The 15414-nt window shown below is 39.7% G+C and overlaps 1 protein-coding gene across 2 annotated transcripts in view; it reads left to right on the top strand.

Annotated features, from left to right (window-relative positions):
* The window catches only part of limk2 (LIM domain kinase 2), a 41578-nt gene that overhangs the window by 19679 nt on the left and 6485 nt on the right, over positions 1-15414 (top strand). For both annotated transcript variants that reach the window (XM_046841415.1, XM_046841416.1), the window contains exons 4-13: positions 2975-3084; positions 4854-5045; positions 5620-5725; positions 6203-6414; positions 6673-6859; positions 8691-8777; positions 8945-9076; positions 11727-11783; positions 13030-13095; positions 15199-15373. In XM_046841415.1, the coding sequence (XP_046697371.1) occupies positions 2975-3084; positions 4854-5045; positions 5620-5725; positions 6203-6414; positions 6673-6859; positions 8691-8777; positions 8945-9076; positions 11727-11783; positions 13030-13095; positions 15199-15373 (1324 nt within the window). The remainder of the gene's footprint in view (positions 1-2974; positions 3085-4853; positions 5046-5619; positions 5726-6202; positions 6415-6672; positions 6860-8690; positions 8778-8944; positions 9077-11726; positions 11784-13029; positions 13096-15198; positions 15374-15414) is intronic.

The raw sequence follows: 15414 nt of genomic DNA, 5'->3' as shown, positions 1-15414 counted from the left end.
AGTAATTTTCCAAAATAAAACATCGTTCAGAATCAGATAATAAATAAATAAGAAATAATGTAAGTTATGTATTCTTCTGTACCAATTCTGTACCAGTTATGTATTCCCAGTACCAATTGACAGCACAGTGACAGACATTTTTTCTTTGCATATCCCAGCGTTGTTAGGAAACTAGGTTCAGAGCACTGGATCAGCTGTGATGCAGCGCCCTTAGAGTATTGAGGGTTGAGGGCCTTGCTCATGGGCCCCAAGAGTGACTGCTTGGCTCCAGGGCTCAAACCCTGACCTTCTGATCAGAAACCCAGATTTAACCACTGAGCTACCACCTTCCAGTAAGCTTTACTGTACTACAAAACTGTACAAACAAATGTTCTAATTCGTGTTATGTGAGGCCTACAGGTCCTTGTGTAGCCTGTTAGCATTTTACTTTGCATAATGTACATGTACAGCACAGTGACATTCTTTTTTCTTTTATCCCAATGATGTTAGGAAGCTGGGGTCAGAGTCAGCTATAATACAGCGCCCCTGAAGGACAGAGGGTTTAGGGGTGAATGGCAGTTAGGCTTGGCGATACTGGGGCTTAAACCCCCTGACTTTTCGGATTAGTAATCCAGAGCCTTAACCACGGTGATAAAACGTCCTCGTTAGAACTAATGCATTAACATGGACCTGTACCAGACGCCACTACTGTAACAGCTGCTGTTATAGAAACTAAATCCAAACCTTCTTACCATTCAGAAGGATAAAAATCACTGCAACTGTGGTATATAGTAAACTCGAAGTTCAAATGCCCCGACTTATTATAAAATGTATCTTTTATGACATTTTTTGGGACGAAGCACATATTTTCGCATGCAACAGTTCTCTCTCACTCATCAACCTTTCTTTTTCTTTCCCCTAAATCTGCTTTAATTTTATGCAGATTTACAGTGAGTAAATGCATGTGCATGCATGGATTTCCCAGCACAGGGCTTCAGCAGCTCCTCCCTCCCCTTTGGACCATAAAATGCATTAATATGGACCTGTACCAGACGCCACTACTATTTACTCACTGTTACTCATCATGAATGGAATGAAAGCATCCAAGACATCCTACAAACTCAGTCACAATATCAGCTGTCCAAATTGACACGTGTTTTCGAACGTTTTTTTATGATATGTTTTATGCAGAACCAGAACCATGATCAGCTTTTAAGAGACTGAGAGCTGAAACAAGGGACCTTGATGACGGACAGCTCTATATCTGTGTCTGCTAGTCTGTTTTTGTGGTTTTGAACAAATTCGACTGCCGCGTGTGTGCTTTGGCGGAACATCCTGATTTTGGACGTCTCTCCAGACAACTAAAAATACAGAAATCTGCATGCTGGAATAATAAATGGAGCAAAGAAACAGCATCTTTAATTAAAAACCTTATATCAATATACACTGCGTGGATTGGTACAGCAGTTCTTTTCGTGTTTGTGGTTTTTGGAGAGATGTTTAAATCGTGTGCGGTCGAGGTGTGTACATGGGTGAGCGGTAAACATACCGCTAGCTGCTGCTCTGCCATTGAGCCCTTATGAATGCAGGTTACAGTTATTAGCAGAAGAAAGGCAGAAGAGTCGTGTGCGTGCATCTGGCTTCCTGTGTATAGAAGCAGGTATTCGTTTTCCTGTCATGTTCGCAGGGTGTGCGTGTGCGTGACATGTGCACGTAAGATTATTCCTGAGACAAACATGAATAAATGGGCGAGTTCCTTTTGTCTACACATCCTTTTCCTTTCCATAATAAGTTCTGAGACTGTAGGTAGCATGCAGCTCCTGTGTACATGTTTTAAAGGTCTTAAGGGATAAAGGTTCAGCCTGTTTGTCAGAGTTTGAGCTAGAACACACAAACAAACCGATTAATAATGTTGTTTTCGGGTGTCTGAGCGTTTCGAAAGAATTCGGATCAAACGAATGCAGACAAATGTATTCAACCCTGACTCATTACAGTTTTATCAGTTTGTAAGAGGAAAAAAACCCAGGAATGTGCGGTTATATGGAAATAATTAATGATGTTCTACAGCTCTCACAAAGTGGAGTTACTGATACTGCGGTGATTTTAGTGTTTCTCCCAAAAAAACAGCATGTCCTTGTTTTATTTCTCTTATATCACAATTATTTTGCAGTAGGCTTTATTATTTGGTTCTTTTTCTATTATATATGTTATTACATGCTTTACTTACAAATACTATAAACGTTTTTACATTTTGAAATACTTGTCATATTTCGGGCAAACCAGGAAGCATCCCATCCTCTGACACTGGAGTCTCCTTCTGTAGATTTAAAAAAAAAAAAGTCTCCTCACAGAAAACTTTGAGTATATATACTGTGTGTGTGTGTGTGTGTGTGTGTGTGTGTGTGTGTGTATATATATGTATGTATGTGTGTGTGTGTGTATATATGTATGTATGTATGTATGTATGTATGTATGTATGTATGTATGTATGTATGTATGTATATGATAAAAGAATTGGGGAAATAATTCAAAGAAGACCATCAATTTATTGTCTTTGGACACTGTAATGTTTTCTAATTTTACAGTATGAAAAATGGCAAGCGAATGAGTCCGTTAGCGAGTTAAGTTTGTTTTTTTTTCTTGAGAAAATAAGCTTGTAAAGAAAAAGGAACGGTCTTAGTTAAAGAACGTAGGGAAGAGGAATAGAAAAAAACTGTGTTACAAAGGGATAGTAGGTAAAATCCCAGACTACAGGGAGGTGCTGATTGCATTGCATTACTGACAGCAGGCAGGTTCAGACACAAGCAGGTGAGAACGAAGGGAAAAAAAAAGGAGGGAATACAATCAGTATCGTGTGTACAAAACAACCCCAAACCACCGAGGTGGTGATAGTGGCAGGACGAGGTGTAGCAAGATGTAGTAGAGGATTTTTTTTATTTCTGCTCGTGTTTACCTGTAGAATGATTCTGATCACAACCCTGGTTGTGTTTCTCAGGTGGCTGGAGAATACAAGTATCACCCTGAGTGTTTTGTGTGTCTGAGGTGTAAGGTGGTGATCGAGGAACGGGATACATACGCCCTGGTGGAACGCTTCAAACTCTACTGGTGAGGAAATGCTGTTCCCTATGCTGAACTGTTTTCTCCATGTCTGTCCGTATCTCTCTCTTTATCTCATGTTAATGCACTCTATTATAGAGATTTTAGCTGAATTTTAAATAAGGAACTATGTGTTCTACAAAGAACCTGTTAAATGCTCCCCAGAGGGACCAGTGACCTGTGGAAAAACCCTGTATATGTTCTCATTGGAAAATAATCAGCAGTATTGTGGTGTAATGTGTCTTGACAAAAAAATGTAACGCCTTCAAGTCAATCCTTTTTTTTTTTTTTTTTTTACATTTTTTTTATAAGAGCATGTCTTTTGTATATAAACAATGTCATGTATTATTCTTCTGATAGATCAAAAACTAGATTGTTTGTCTTTTTTCTTTTTTTTAATTGAATTATACTTTTCGGTTGTTTATTTTAATGTTATAATGCGGAATATCCACAAAACAAGTTAGTACTTGCTATTGTTGACATTATAACCAGCCTTTCTTTTTTTTTTTTTGCTCCTTTTCTCCCTTACGCAAAATTACTAAGACAGAAAAAATGCGGCTGATTACCAGTGTGGCAAAAACATATGACGTCTTACCTCTGCCTGTTTTAATAACATTCAAATGACCACATTAACATACAGTAAGAAACTACTTTCTGGGGCAGGCTGTAAAAAGACAATTACACAGCAACTTCTGACCAATCGGATTCAAGATTTTATAGACAAAAAATATATAGATACACTTTATGGACAAACGTTTGTGGACAACTGACCCTAACATTCGTTTGTGCTTTTTGAACATCTCATTCATTCCACATTTAGTCTCCATTTGCTCTTACAATACTCTACACCAGGGGTCACCAACGTTGTGCCCTCGGGCACCAGGTAGCCCGCAAGGACCACATGAGTAGCCCACGGGCCTTTTCTAAAAGTAGATGTTTCCTACTTTGTTAAATCATTGATGATAATTATTATGAGAAATCATGAACATGATCAGTGTCTTCACATAGATGAATATCATTAATTATTGATAATAACATATAATAAAAGGTAAATTAAGCAAATTTGTTATTTTAGATCAAACTGAAAACTGTGTGTATGAAACTGGTAGCCCTTCACATTAATCTGTACCCAAGAAGTAGCTCTCAGTTACAAAAAGGTTGGTGACCCCTGATCTATACCCTTCTGGGAAGATGTGGAGTAGTTTGTTCTCATTCAGCCACAGGGACTTTATTAAAGTCAGGTACTGTTGTAGTTGAGGAGGTCCGGGGTGCAGTCAGTGTTCCAATTCATTTCAAAGGTGTTTAATAGGGTTGAGCTCAGAGCTCTATAGCAGACCACTCAAGATCTTCCTCTCCAACTCATAAACCATGTCTTCATAAAGATCGTGTTACGCACAGAGGCATTGCTGGAACGGGGTTGGGTCTCCTAGTTCAAGTGAAGGTAAAATGTAATGCTATACATCCTATACAACTGTGTGTGTGCAACTTTGTGAGAACAGTTTTGGAAAGAACCACATAGGGTTGGGAAAGTCAGGTGTCCCAATACTTTGTCAATAAAGTGTACAATGCGATCAGAATATTTTAGTTGCAAAACAGCAGCATATAGTGCACGTTCTTTTCAAGAGTCATTTCTGAAACGATAAATTGTGTTCAACATGGCAAACGAAGGAAATTGGAAAGTCAATTGGTGCTAAATCTAATTAACTATTGTTACTGAGAGTAACAGTGGAGACAGGGAGTGTTTACATCTATATCTTTGTGTGTGTGTGTGTATGTAGTGGTAAATGCTATAAGCAGGAGGTCCTGGCACCCATGTTGGAAAGGCGCTGCACGGCCGACTCGTCTCCCGACACGCTGCCTCACACAGTGACGCTGGTGTCCATGCCGGCGGCGGCTAATGGGAAACGAGGCTTCAGCGTAAGCGTGCTTCGGGACTGCAACAGCACTACAGCAAGCGTGCATGTCAAAGAGTAAGTAAAGAGTGTAAATGGAACTGGATAAAAATGCTCATACCTTCATGATCGTGCTCGGTTCATTCTAGAATGCAGAAATGACATTTTTGGCTCGGTTACAGAAGGCGCCTCGCCTCCTATCTAATGCAAAAGGCAGGTGTAGAGCACATTTTTTTAATGGCTATCCAAGCTATCTGTTTCAATCTTCTGTATCTTGATCTGTTTAGTGAGTTTACAGTATATCCTATTAATCACCACAGGAATTAGCCCCAGCAATGTTTTGCTTTTTTTGCTCTTGCCATAGACACACACTAGTAAACAGTCAGAGTAATATGTTGCGCAAGTGCAATTTTTGGTTTTCGAGCAGGATCCAAGCAATTTTCTACTTGTTCCAACAAGCCTGTTTCTTTCACACGGTTCGTTTTGATGACAAATGGCTCCAGGATAATTTATCAGGCATCTTTTCCTCATGGGTTTGTCCTGGTGCTGTAATGGAAGTAAATGACAAACCTGCCAAGCCAGTCCCCATGGTTTAGGTTTTTGCACTGATGTGTGTGATAGGCCACTAAATAATAAATTCCTCCACTTTCAGGGTACGGGGGATGCTGATCAGCCCGGAGGTTCGGAATGCCATCCATGTCGGTGACCGCATCCTGGAGATTAATGGCCTTCCAGTAGGAACGCTGATGGAGAACGAGGTAAGCATGCGTGTACTCGAATGCTACCTTATCCTCGAATGTGGTGAGGCACCTCAAACAAAGTCGGTTATGCAGGAATGGTGTTTGTCCACATTGTGGTTGCTTGCTGTGACATGGTACTTTTAAAGTCACTGCGTGGAGAAAAATCAGCTCCCCAGGACAGGATGTGTGTCAGGAAAGCACTAGTTTGGCGCTGTGGCATGATTTCATCACTATTATGAGTCAAAAGCAAGAGAATAAAAAATGTAGGCACAAATAAAGGGCTACTCTCTGACACCAAATGATACTCCAGTTGAGTTTCTCAGAAAGAAATCTGTTACTGTTTTTTATTATTTTATTGTCATCCAAATCCTGTGTAATCACAACGGTTCAGTCTAAGATTAGAAATTCATATTTGTAAAGACTCTCATCATTGTTTTTCTCATATATTCTAAGAAGCCCTGAGGGTTGGATTTTACTTTTGATATGTTGTTCTAGGTGGAGGATCTCATCCATCGAACCAGTCAGACGCTGCAGCTGCTGATCGAATATGATCCAGTGAGACAGAGACTGGACCGACTTCGCCTGGGCACACCCAACAACCGTCTGGGCGTTCCTGCCTCGTCACGTCTGCGTCTGTCCTCCCCGACTGACGCAGTGATCGAGAGGACAGATAATGATGATGGGACACTAAAGAGGAGATCTCTCAGGTTGGTCACTCAACCTGAGAGACAAGAGTCACAAGAGTGATCTTGTATTGTTGTATAATTTGGATTTTTAGACTAGGTTCATTTTTATTTTTAGTATAAAATTTTACAAAATCAGATTATTGTGCGAGTTATGGTTCATTCTATACTTATTATTGGTTTGTTTAAATATATAAAGAAAAAAAAAGTTTGGGTCAAAAAAGTTTTTTTTCCTGCTTTACTGTTTCAACATTATGGTTTGTTTTTCTTAATGTATTCCAGGCGCAGTAACAGTATCTGTAAGTCCCCGGGGCCCACATCCCCTAAGGAGCACCCGTTTTTGGCACGGGACATCAGTCGCTCCGAATCCCTCCGAGCCTCCTCCAGCTGCTCCCATCGCATTTTCCGACCGTGTGATCTTATCCACGGAGAGGTGCTCGGCAAGGGCTTCTTCGGTCAAGCCATCAAGGTCAGCCCACATTTTTTTTATTTTATGCTGTCAGGGTGCCAGAGTTGGTGTTGACACCTAAAAAGCAAATTATTTCCCACTTTTCAACTGCAAGAGTTCCAGTATTCTTTAGGCGAAAACAAAAAGATAAGTTTTCTTCTTTGAGCCTGCAAGTGCTGAAAGGGTATCATTCTGTCACCCTGACACCCAGGAATGATTATTTTACACCGATTATATTACACCTACGATGGAGATGCCTTCCTGTTGACCCCATCGCCACCTTAAAATATGGTAATCGGGACATGGCACATGTGTATGTGGCAGCTTAAACGTGAATAAAAGCCAGTTCGTGGGTAGAGTGTGGAGCTCTCTGCTTCGACAAAAAAAGGAGAGACAAAAGCTAAAATTAGGCTTTGAAAACAACTAAAAATGCAGGAAAAAAATACATGCTTTAACACCGAGACAACTAAACCCTTTGACCAGGCAGCGTCAAAACTTATTGTATGAAAATGAAAATATAAAAAATACATTTCATCCCGCTATCATCATCGTAAGACGAAACATCGTAAGTCGAACCATCGCATGGGCTATCTGTTCTTACTTTGTCTCAAAAACTACTGAAAACAGGACAATTTAGGGAGAAAAAGTTTGCCAGCACCAGCTATTCAGTAGAAAACAGGCATCTGGTTAATTCCTTTGGTTTAATAGAGTAAGTGTTAGTGGTGCAGCTCAATTACAGTGGTGTTTAAAAAACACATAAAAACCCCCACCGAAAATCCCAGTCATATTCGGCGGGTAAAATAAGTATTCAACATGTCACAATTTTTCTCAGTGAATATATTTCTAAAGGTGCTATTGACATGAACTCTTTACCAGTTGGTAAGAACCCACATACAAAAATAAATATCGGTCATAGATAAATGAAGGTATGTGTAACAATGTGAAATGACACAGGGAAAATGTATTGAACACATGAAGGAGGTGAGAAAAGGACCAATTGTGGAGAGCTTCAGAAAGACATGGAATTAGCAGGTACAATTGTTTCAAAGAAAACCATAAGTATTGCATTTAACCACCATGTCCTATGTGCACGCTCACCACGCAAGAGCCCACTGCTGAAGAAAAAGCATGTTGAACCCCGTTTAAAGTTTGCTGCACAACATTTGGACAAGCCTGTGAAATACTGGGAGAATAAAGTCTGGTCAGGTGAGACCAAAATTGAACTTTTAATATTCACACCATGTTTGGAGGACTTTACCAACAGGGAGGTAAGAAGGTGGGAACATCGTGGTGTGGGGCTGTTTTTCAGTATACAATATTGGCAAACTTCATATAATTTAAGGAAGTATGAATGGAAAACTGTACCGAGACATTCCTGATTAAAAAATCTGCTGCCATCTACCAGGATGATGATGATAAAACGAGGGTGGACATTTCAGCAAAACAGTAATCCCAAACAAGGAAACTCTCAATTGGTTTCAGAGAAAGAAGATAAAGCTGCTAGAATGGTCCAGCCAATCACCTGACTTGAATCCAATTGAAAATCTATGGAAAGAACTAAAGATTAGAGTTCATAGAAGAGGCCACAGAACCTTCATGATTTGACGCTTGTGTGTATAGAAGACTGGGCCATAATCACACCTGAGCAATGCGCACAACTTGTTTCTCCATACAGGAGGCGTCTTAAAGGTGACCTTACCAACAGAAGGTCAATACTTCTTCCCTATGTCAATTCACATTATAACACAATTAAGTTGTATTGGTGACGTGTTCAATACTCATTTTTCCTGCTGTAAATCAGATTTTTCTAAGTTACCTGCAGGTATTGATTTGCTTTTCTGTTGTAATACAGGTCACCCATAAGGCCACAGGAGAGGTCATGGTCATGAAAGAGCTGATCCGCTGTGACGAAGAGACGCAAAAAACCTTCCTGAAAGAGGTGAGCTTTTGTCCTTTACCACATTGCATTTCATTTTGTAGTGGTTGGTCTTGGACGAGAAATTTACTTTGTGACTTTCATTTCCTCGTCTTTATAGCCTTGGGCATACTGTGAGCTCACGAAGCGAAAAGCGTATAGAAAATTAAAAGAATTGATTTCTTTTCTAGGTCAAAGTGATGCGCAGTTTGGATCACCCTAACGTCCTCAAGTTCATCGGTGTGTTGTATAAAGACAAGCGGCTCAATTTAATCACAGAGTTCATCGAGGGTGGAACCCTGAAGGACTTCATTAGAGATGTGGTATGCTCTGGTGGATAATTCTCTCTGTCCCTCTCTCTCTCGCTTTCTATTCCTTTCTCTCTCCCCTCCCTTTTTTTATTTTCCATGTGCAGCTTTTCTAGTGACTGGAAAAAGCCAAGATTTTAACCAGACATCGTCTGAGACTGGTTCTCATGTCCCGAGGTTAAATGGGCAGATGAAGAGATATAGAGGTCCGGCACAATATACTGAATAGGGGAGGGGGTTGCATGTATCAGAAAGTAAGGAAAGAATGCAGGAAGAGAAAGAAAAAGAAAGTGTTTCCAGGTGAGAGAGTTCAAAGAAAAGGTAGTTTTGTGCCCCCCACCCCCCCGTGATCTCTTTTGGCTGATTTAGTCTCAGCACCAGCACATGGCCAGCAGATGAGCCCCGGAGATCTGCTGTGCTGCTTTGAACTAGACAAGTTCTCAAAAGTGCTGAAAGTAAAATAGAACATCGTTTTATTATTTTTACACATTACAGATGGTCCTGAAACTGCTTCGATGACATCACTACCATTAGCCTTAACTCTCCTTAGAGCAATTTGACAATGTGTAGAGAGGACTGTCCAAACTCTGGACATCATTAGTTTACCTTCAGTGTGTAATTTATTTTCATGTGCACATTCACATTTGCCATGAAAATCCAGATGCACTCAATCCCTGCATCCCACATGCAACAGATTTCGATCGTCTGTACATTTAAAACACATGTTCTTTCAATTGACGGTTCTCAAAGGCTGCTGTGCTTAATGAACAAGCGATGTCATATAAATGACAAGGAAATTCGATCTGACACAAACAGTCTTTAAATAACCCCCAATTTCATGGTTTTCCGTATGTTATTGGGTCACTATACTAATGTCTTAAATCTGCTGCCTTGAAACAGGACAGCACAGTGTTTCTCAATTATGGAGCAGTATTTTATCTATGACTTGCATTCACACTGAAACGCTTCCTGATTTATTAGCACCGAATAGCATAACAGTACGAAAGTCCAAAGAGGTGGTACATTCAAATTTTTCATTTTCTGTCTTGTTTTCTCATGACCATGACATAATTGTCTTGTGATCTTGACATAAAAAAACATTGTTCCTCATCATCAGTACTTAATTTAAACTACCGTAATTTTCGGACTATTAAGCGCACCCAAATATAAGCCGCACCCACTGAATTTGACAAGGATTTTTATTTTGAACATAAATAAGCCGCACCTGTCTATAAGCCGCAGTCTACACTGAAACCAATGAACTTTACACAGGCTTTAACGAAAGACTGTCTGTTACACTGTGTAACGGGTGAAATATGTTGTGACTCCTTTAAGAGCAGAGCGGTATTTTGGGAATAGCCTGCCGCCGCATTTTCCGCTATTACTGCATGTGTGCAAGACCGAGGAATATGTCCTTATTATTTTCTGATGCTCATTTCTACGTTTTTTTGACTAACCCATAACGCTGTTGCCAAGAAAAATAAAAAAGCACGAGTTTTGGAAACCTGTCTGTGCTTATATGATTTCTGTTGCAACTAGAGTTAGCGAGCTTTCCCTTCACCCAGACTCAACGCGCTACAACGGCTTGTATCTAAACAGTAGCCGACCAAGAAAGTCATTGTTCACTGTCTTCCTCCTTCCTTCCTTCCTACTATTTCTCTCGGGAGTTTATCTTTTGGCATCGTCGTGCATTTAAAAATCACCATCGGTGGAAGTTTTTCTCCCGATGCCGTGCAGCTCAGAACACAGGTGAAGTGCGTTTTTTTTATGCCCGGTTGTTTTCAGCGTGACGAATAATTAGTTTTTTTGGCTTAAAGTTTGTGAAACCAGGAAAAACCCAGGAAAAATGCATATATTAGCCGCTTCGTTGTTTAAGCGTGGTTCAAAGCGTGGGAAAAAATAGCGGCTTATAGTCGGGAAAATACGGTAACTAAAATAGCTCTGTGTCCGTCAGCGGTTGACGACTTACAAGTGCCGAGATTTTCTCGTGATACAATTACGTCATTAAAAAACAAAAAAAAGTGTTGTTGTGATGACGAGAAGGCAACCTTTATGTCCAGATCACAAGAAAACATCTTTTGTTATGGCGAGATCACAAGAAAACAAGAAAGGAAAAAAATATTATAAAGCACCGCTTTTGAATTGGGTAAAACAGGGCATGCTTCTGAATGGAAAATAATTTGGTGTGTACATGTGGTGATGTGCTGCAGACCAGTGCAACATAGAATTACAGTTACTCCAGATAAATAGAATTTCCCTATGTCCCAAATTGTTTTATATTTCTTATATCACAGTAATTTGCCAAGGATTACGATGACTAGTCTGTTTAAGATAATATAGCATAACCTTTAACCATTCCAAGCTGTGGAATGTGAAACAATAAACTATATCACATTATAGCAGCTCTGAACAGACACTGACTAATCAAAAAAAAAGCCTGTCATGATGCCAAGAAATGCCCTTGTGTTAATGTGTAATTTCACTCCCAGTTTCTAAGGAATATAATTTTATGGTTATCAATACTAGAAGACACGGTTATAGTCAGTTGGTTTGATACTTCACAAGATAACTACTACCGATTTTACTGTCTCTGTTCCACGATATTGTAACAATAATTGAGTGATTGTCACATAATAACACGGTTATTGTCTTTCTGTTTGTCCAGGACCCGTTCCCATGGAGGCAGAGGGTCAGCTTTGCCAAGGGCATCGCTTCAGGAATGGTGAGTGCTAAACTTGTTCACTTGCACGAGAACCTGGCAGCTCGTTCACGGCCGTTAGTATTGTGCATGTCTCTGAAGTGTTTCTGTAGAGACATGCCAAATAATTGCATCCATTTTAACCAGCATTACAGTCCCTAAGAGCTTTGTAAATCTGTTTTATATGTTTTTTATTTTCCATCTCTGTTAAAGCCTGTAAGGTGTGATAACGACCTAAAATTCTCAGAATAAATAGAAATGTGTGGTTTATTCAGTCTTCCCCAAAGTTTAGTCGTTTTAAGTGTTCCCTGTCCCCATCACTCATGTTACGCTGACACTGTTGTACGCTTGAGTTAATTTCTTTGTGAAAACTAAGCGGGATACGTGTTGTACTTTGGACAGATGGTCGATATGCATATGCGCAAAAGCTGTGGCTGAGATTGACGCACTTTTTTTTAATCACTTTTTAAACTACGGTTTTGAAAATTGGCATCATAAAAAAGATTACAAGCATATTATAGTCCTCTTTGCTGCATCAGTTCTGGTGTTTACCATATGTTTCTGTTTCTGTCATGTCTTTTGGGAGAAACTCGTCATTTTTTTTATGGTACGGACAAAAGTATTGGGACACCTGACTTTCCCAACCACGTGGTTCTTTCCCAAACAATATACACAATTGTATAGGATGTCTTTGCATGCTGTAGCATGAAATTGTCCCTTCACATGAACTAGGAGACCCAAGCCTGTTCTATATTGACAATGCCCCTGTGCACAAATCATCATGAAGTCTGCTATGCTTTTCATGAGTTGGAGGAGAAGATCTCCTGCTATAGAGCTCTGACCTCAACCCTATTGAGCATATTTGGGATGAATGTGAACACAGGGCGAAACTCAGGCCTTCTAACCTCACCTACATATCGGTACCTGACTTTACAATCATCATTTTGTCTGAACGAATCTCACACAAATCTCCACAAGCACACTCTAAATTCTAGTGGAACATCTTCCTGGAAGAGTGGAGGTTATTTTAAGAGCAGTTGTGGATTTAATGTGAAATGGAATGCTTAAAAGTCCACAAACCTTTGGCAATATAGTGTATGTATATATATATATAATATATATATATATATATATATATATATATATATATATATATATATATATATATATATAATTTATTTATTTATTTAAATAAAGTGTTGCTAAGCATTCGGTATCCTAACATTCCAGTATATCGTTTCTGTTGTTAAACAGTTCTCTCTCTTTTCAGTCATACCTGCACTCCATGAGCATTATCCACCGAGATTTGAACTCGCACAACTGCCTGGTAAAACTGGTATGTGCCCTTTTTCTACAGTATTTCTCTATATACAGTATGCAGTCAAGTGTTCGAATTTGCACCTCTTTATATTTGTTAGTCATGCTGCCCTCAAGTGCGATAGTTGTGTCTCAATGGAGACCGATAGCCTTGGCGGTGTTAAAATCTTGTTTTCGTCCTGACACTGAAGGATTGTCGGTATGTGCTCATCGGATGAGGGAGGAGCAGTTTAGCCTTCATGTCAAGACAGGCCAAATATCTGCAAAGGTGGAAAACAACATGTTTTTTGAGACTCTTTAGCATAAATCTGAGCTGGTCAGGGAGGGAAAGAACCGTTTCGAGACTGTGTGTTGATCAGAGCCAGAAGGAAATCAAAGGAGAGTTTCAAATACCTCTCAATATTTATTGATCAGATTAGATTACTAATAAGGAAGTTTAAAAAGTACTTGCCAGCTGGCACTGGTGGCCTATAAGTTTGACCAGTTTGGGTGTGTTTTGGCTTTTGGTAGCTGGTCAGCCCCAACCAGGGTGAGAAAAAAGGCATTTTCTTTATCTGAAACTTCTGGAATGTTCCTGATAAGGAAACTTATCATAGGGAAACTTAACACTGGATGGAAAAATCAGATTGAATTCTTAAGACTTATTTTTAGACTTTGAAGTAACCCAGTTTGATAAAAAAAGAAATTTTGTTCAGATCGCAGATAACATTTCCTACTCAAATTGGCCACAATATCTGAATTGAGCTGTCTGTCTGAACAAAGTATATTTACCCAACATTGCTAAATCATCACAAAACATTTAAATTTAAAATGATTTGAAAATCTTTTCCAGTTTACACATCTACAGCTCGGTCCAGTAAGCGTAAATGCCTACAGTGCATCCGGAAAGTTTTCACAGCGCTTCACTTTTTCCCACATTTTGTTATATTACAGTCGTATTCCAAAATTGGTAAAATTCTATATTTTCCTTAAAATTCTACAAACAATACATCAATAATGAAGATGAGGTCATTACTGAGGTCCCACAGTGCATGTCAGAGCACAAACCAAGACATGAAGTCCAAGGAATTGTTTCAAGGAACAGATCTGGGGAAGGGAACAGAAAAAAATGACTGCAGTATTGAAGGTCTCAATATGTACAGTGGCTCCAGCGTTTCTCTGTGGAGAGAGGAGAACCTTTCAAAGAACAACCATATCTGCAGCACTCCACAAATCAAGCCTGTATGGTAGAGTGACCAGACAGAAACCACTCCTCAGTAAGTCACATGGCAGCCCACCTGGAGTTTACTAAAAGGCAGTTGAAGGACTCTCAGACCATGAGAAACAAAGATTGAACTCTTTAGTCTTAATGCCAAGTGTCATGTCTGAAGGAAACCAGGCACCGCTCATCACATGGCCAATACCATCCCTACAGTGAAGCATGGTGGTGGCAGAATCATGCTGTGGGGATATTTTTCAGCAGCAGGCACTGGGAGACTAGTCAGGATTGAGGGAAAGATGAATGCAGAAATGTACAGAGACATCCTTAATGAAAACCTAATCGAGAGCGCTCTGGACCTCAGACTGAAGCAACTGTTCATCTTCCAACAGGACAATGACCCAAAGCACACAGTTAAGATAACAAAGGAGTGGCTACAGGACGACTCTGTGAATGTCTGAGTGACCAAGCAAGAGCCCAGACTTGAACTCGATTAAACATCTCTGGAGAGATCTAAAAATGTTAAAGAAGAATGGGAGAAACTGCCTAAAAATTAGTGTGCCGAGCTTGTAGCATCAATCAAAAAGACTTGAGCTTGTAATTGGTGCCAGAGGTGCTTCAACAAAGAATTAAGCAAAGGCTTTGAACACTTGTGTACATGTGATTTTGCCTGTTTTTTTTTTTTTTTTTTTTCATACTTTTACAAAGATTTCGAACAAACTTCTTTCTTCTTTTGTCCTCTACTTAGAATTTTGAGGAAAATAATGAATTTAATACATTTTGGAATAGGCCTTTAACATAAAGTGTGTAAAAAGTGAAGTGTTGCGAATACTTTCTGGATGCATTGTACTGTTCCATTACTAACAAAAAAAACCCCTTTGAGCATTTTATAAAACTGAAAATAACTGGTTGTTTTGACATCAGGACAACACAGTGGTAGTGGCGGACTTTGGTTTGTCCCGTCTTATCATGGAGGACAAGGTGAAGCAGCCCTCTCCTGACAAGCCCACTAACAGAAGGATATTCCGTCGCATCGACCGCAAAAAGCGCTACACGGTGGTGGGCAACCCGTATTGGATGGCTCCGGAGATGCTTAACGGTGAGAAGGATTTAGAGGGGCACCATAAAACAAAGTAAAAA

This window comes from Silurus meridionalis, chromosome 27 (genome assembly GCF_014805685.1).
Source record: "Silurus meridionalis isolate SWU-2019-XX chromosome 27, ASM1480568v1, whole genome shotgun sequence".
NCBI lineage: Eukaryota > Metazoa > Chordata > Actinopteri > Siluriformes > Siluridae > Silurus > Silurus meridionalis.
This window is presented reverse-complemented; position numbering and strand designations above follow the sequence as displayed.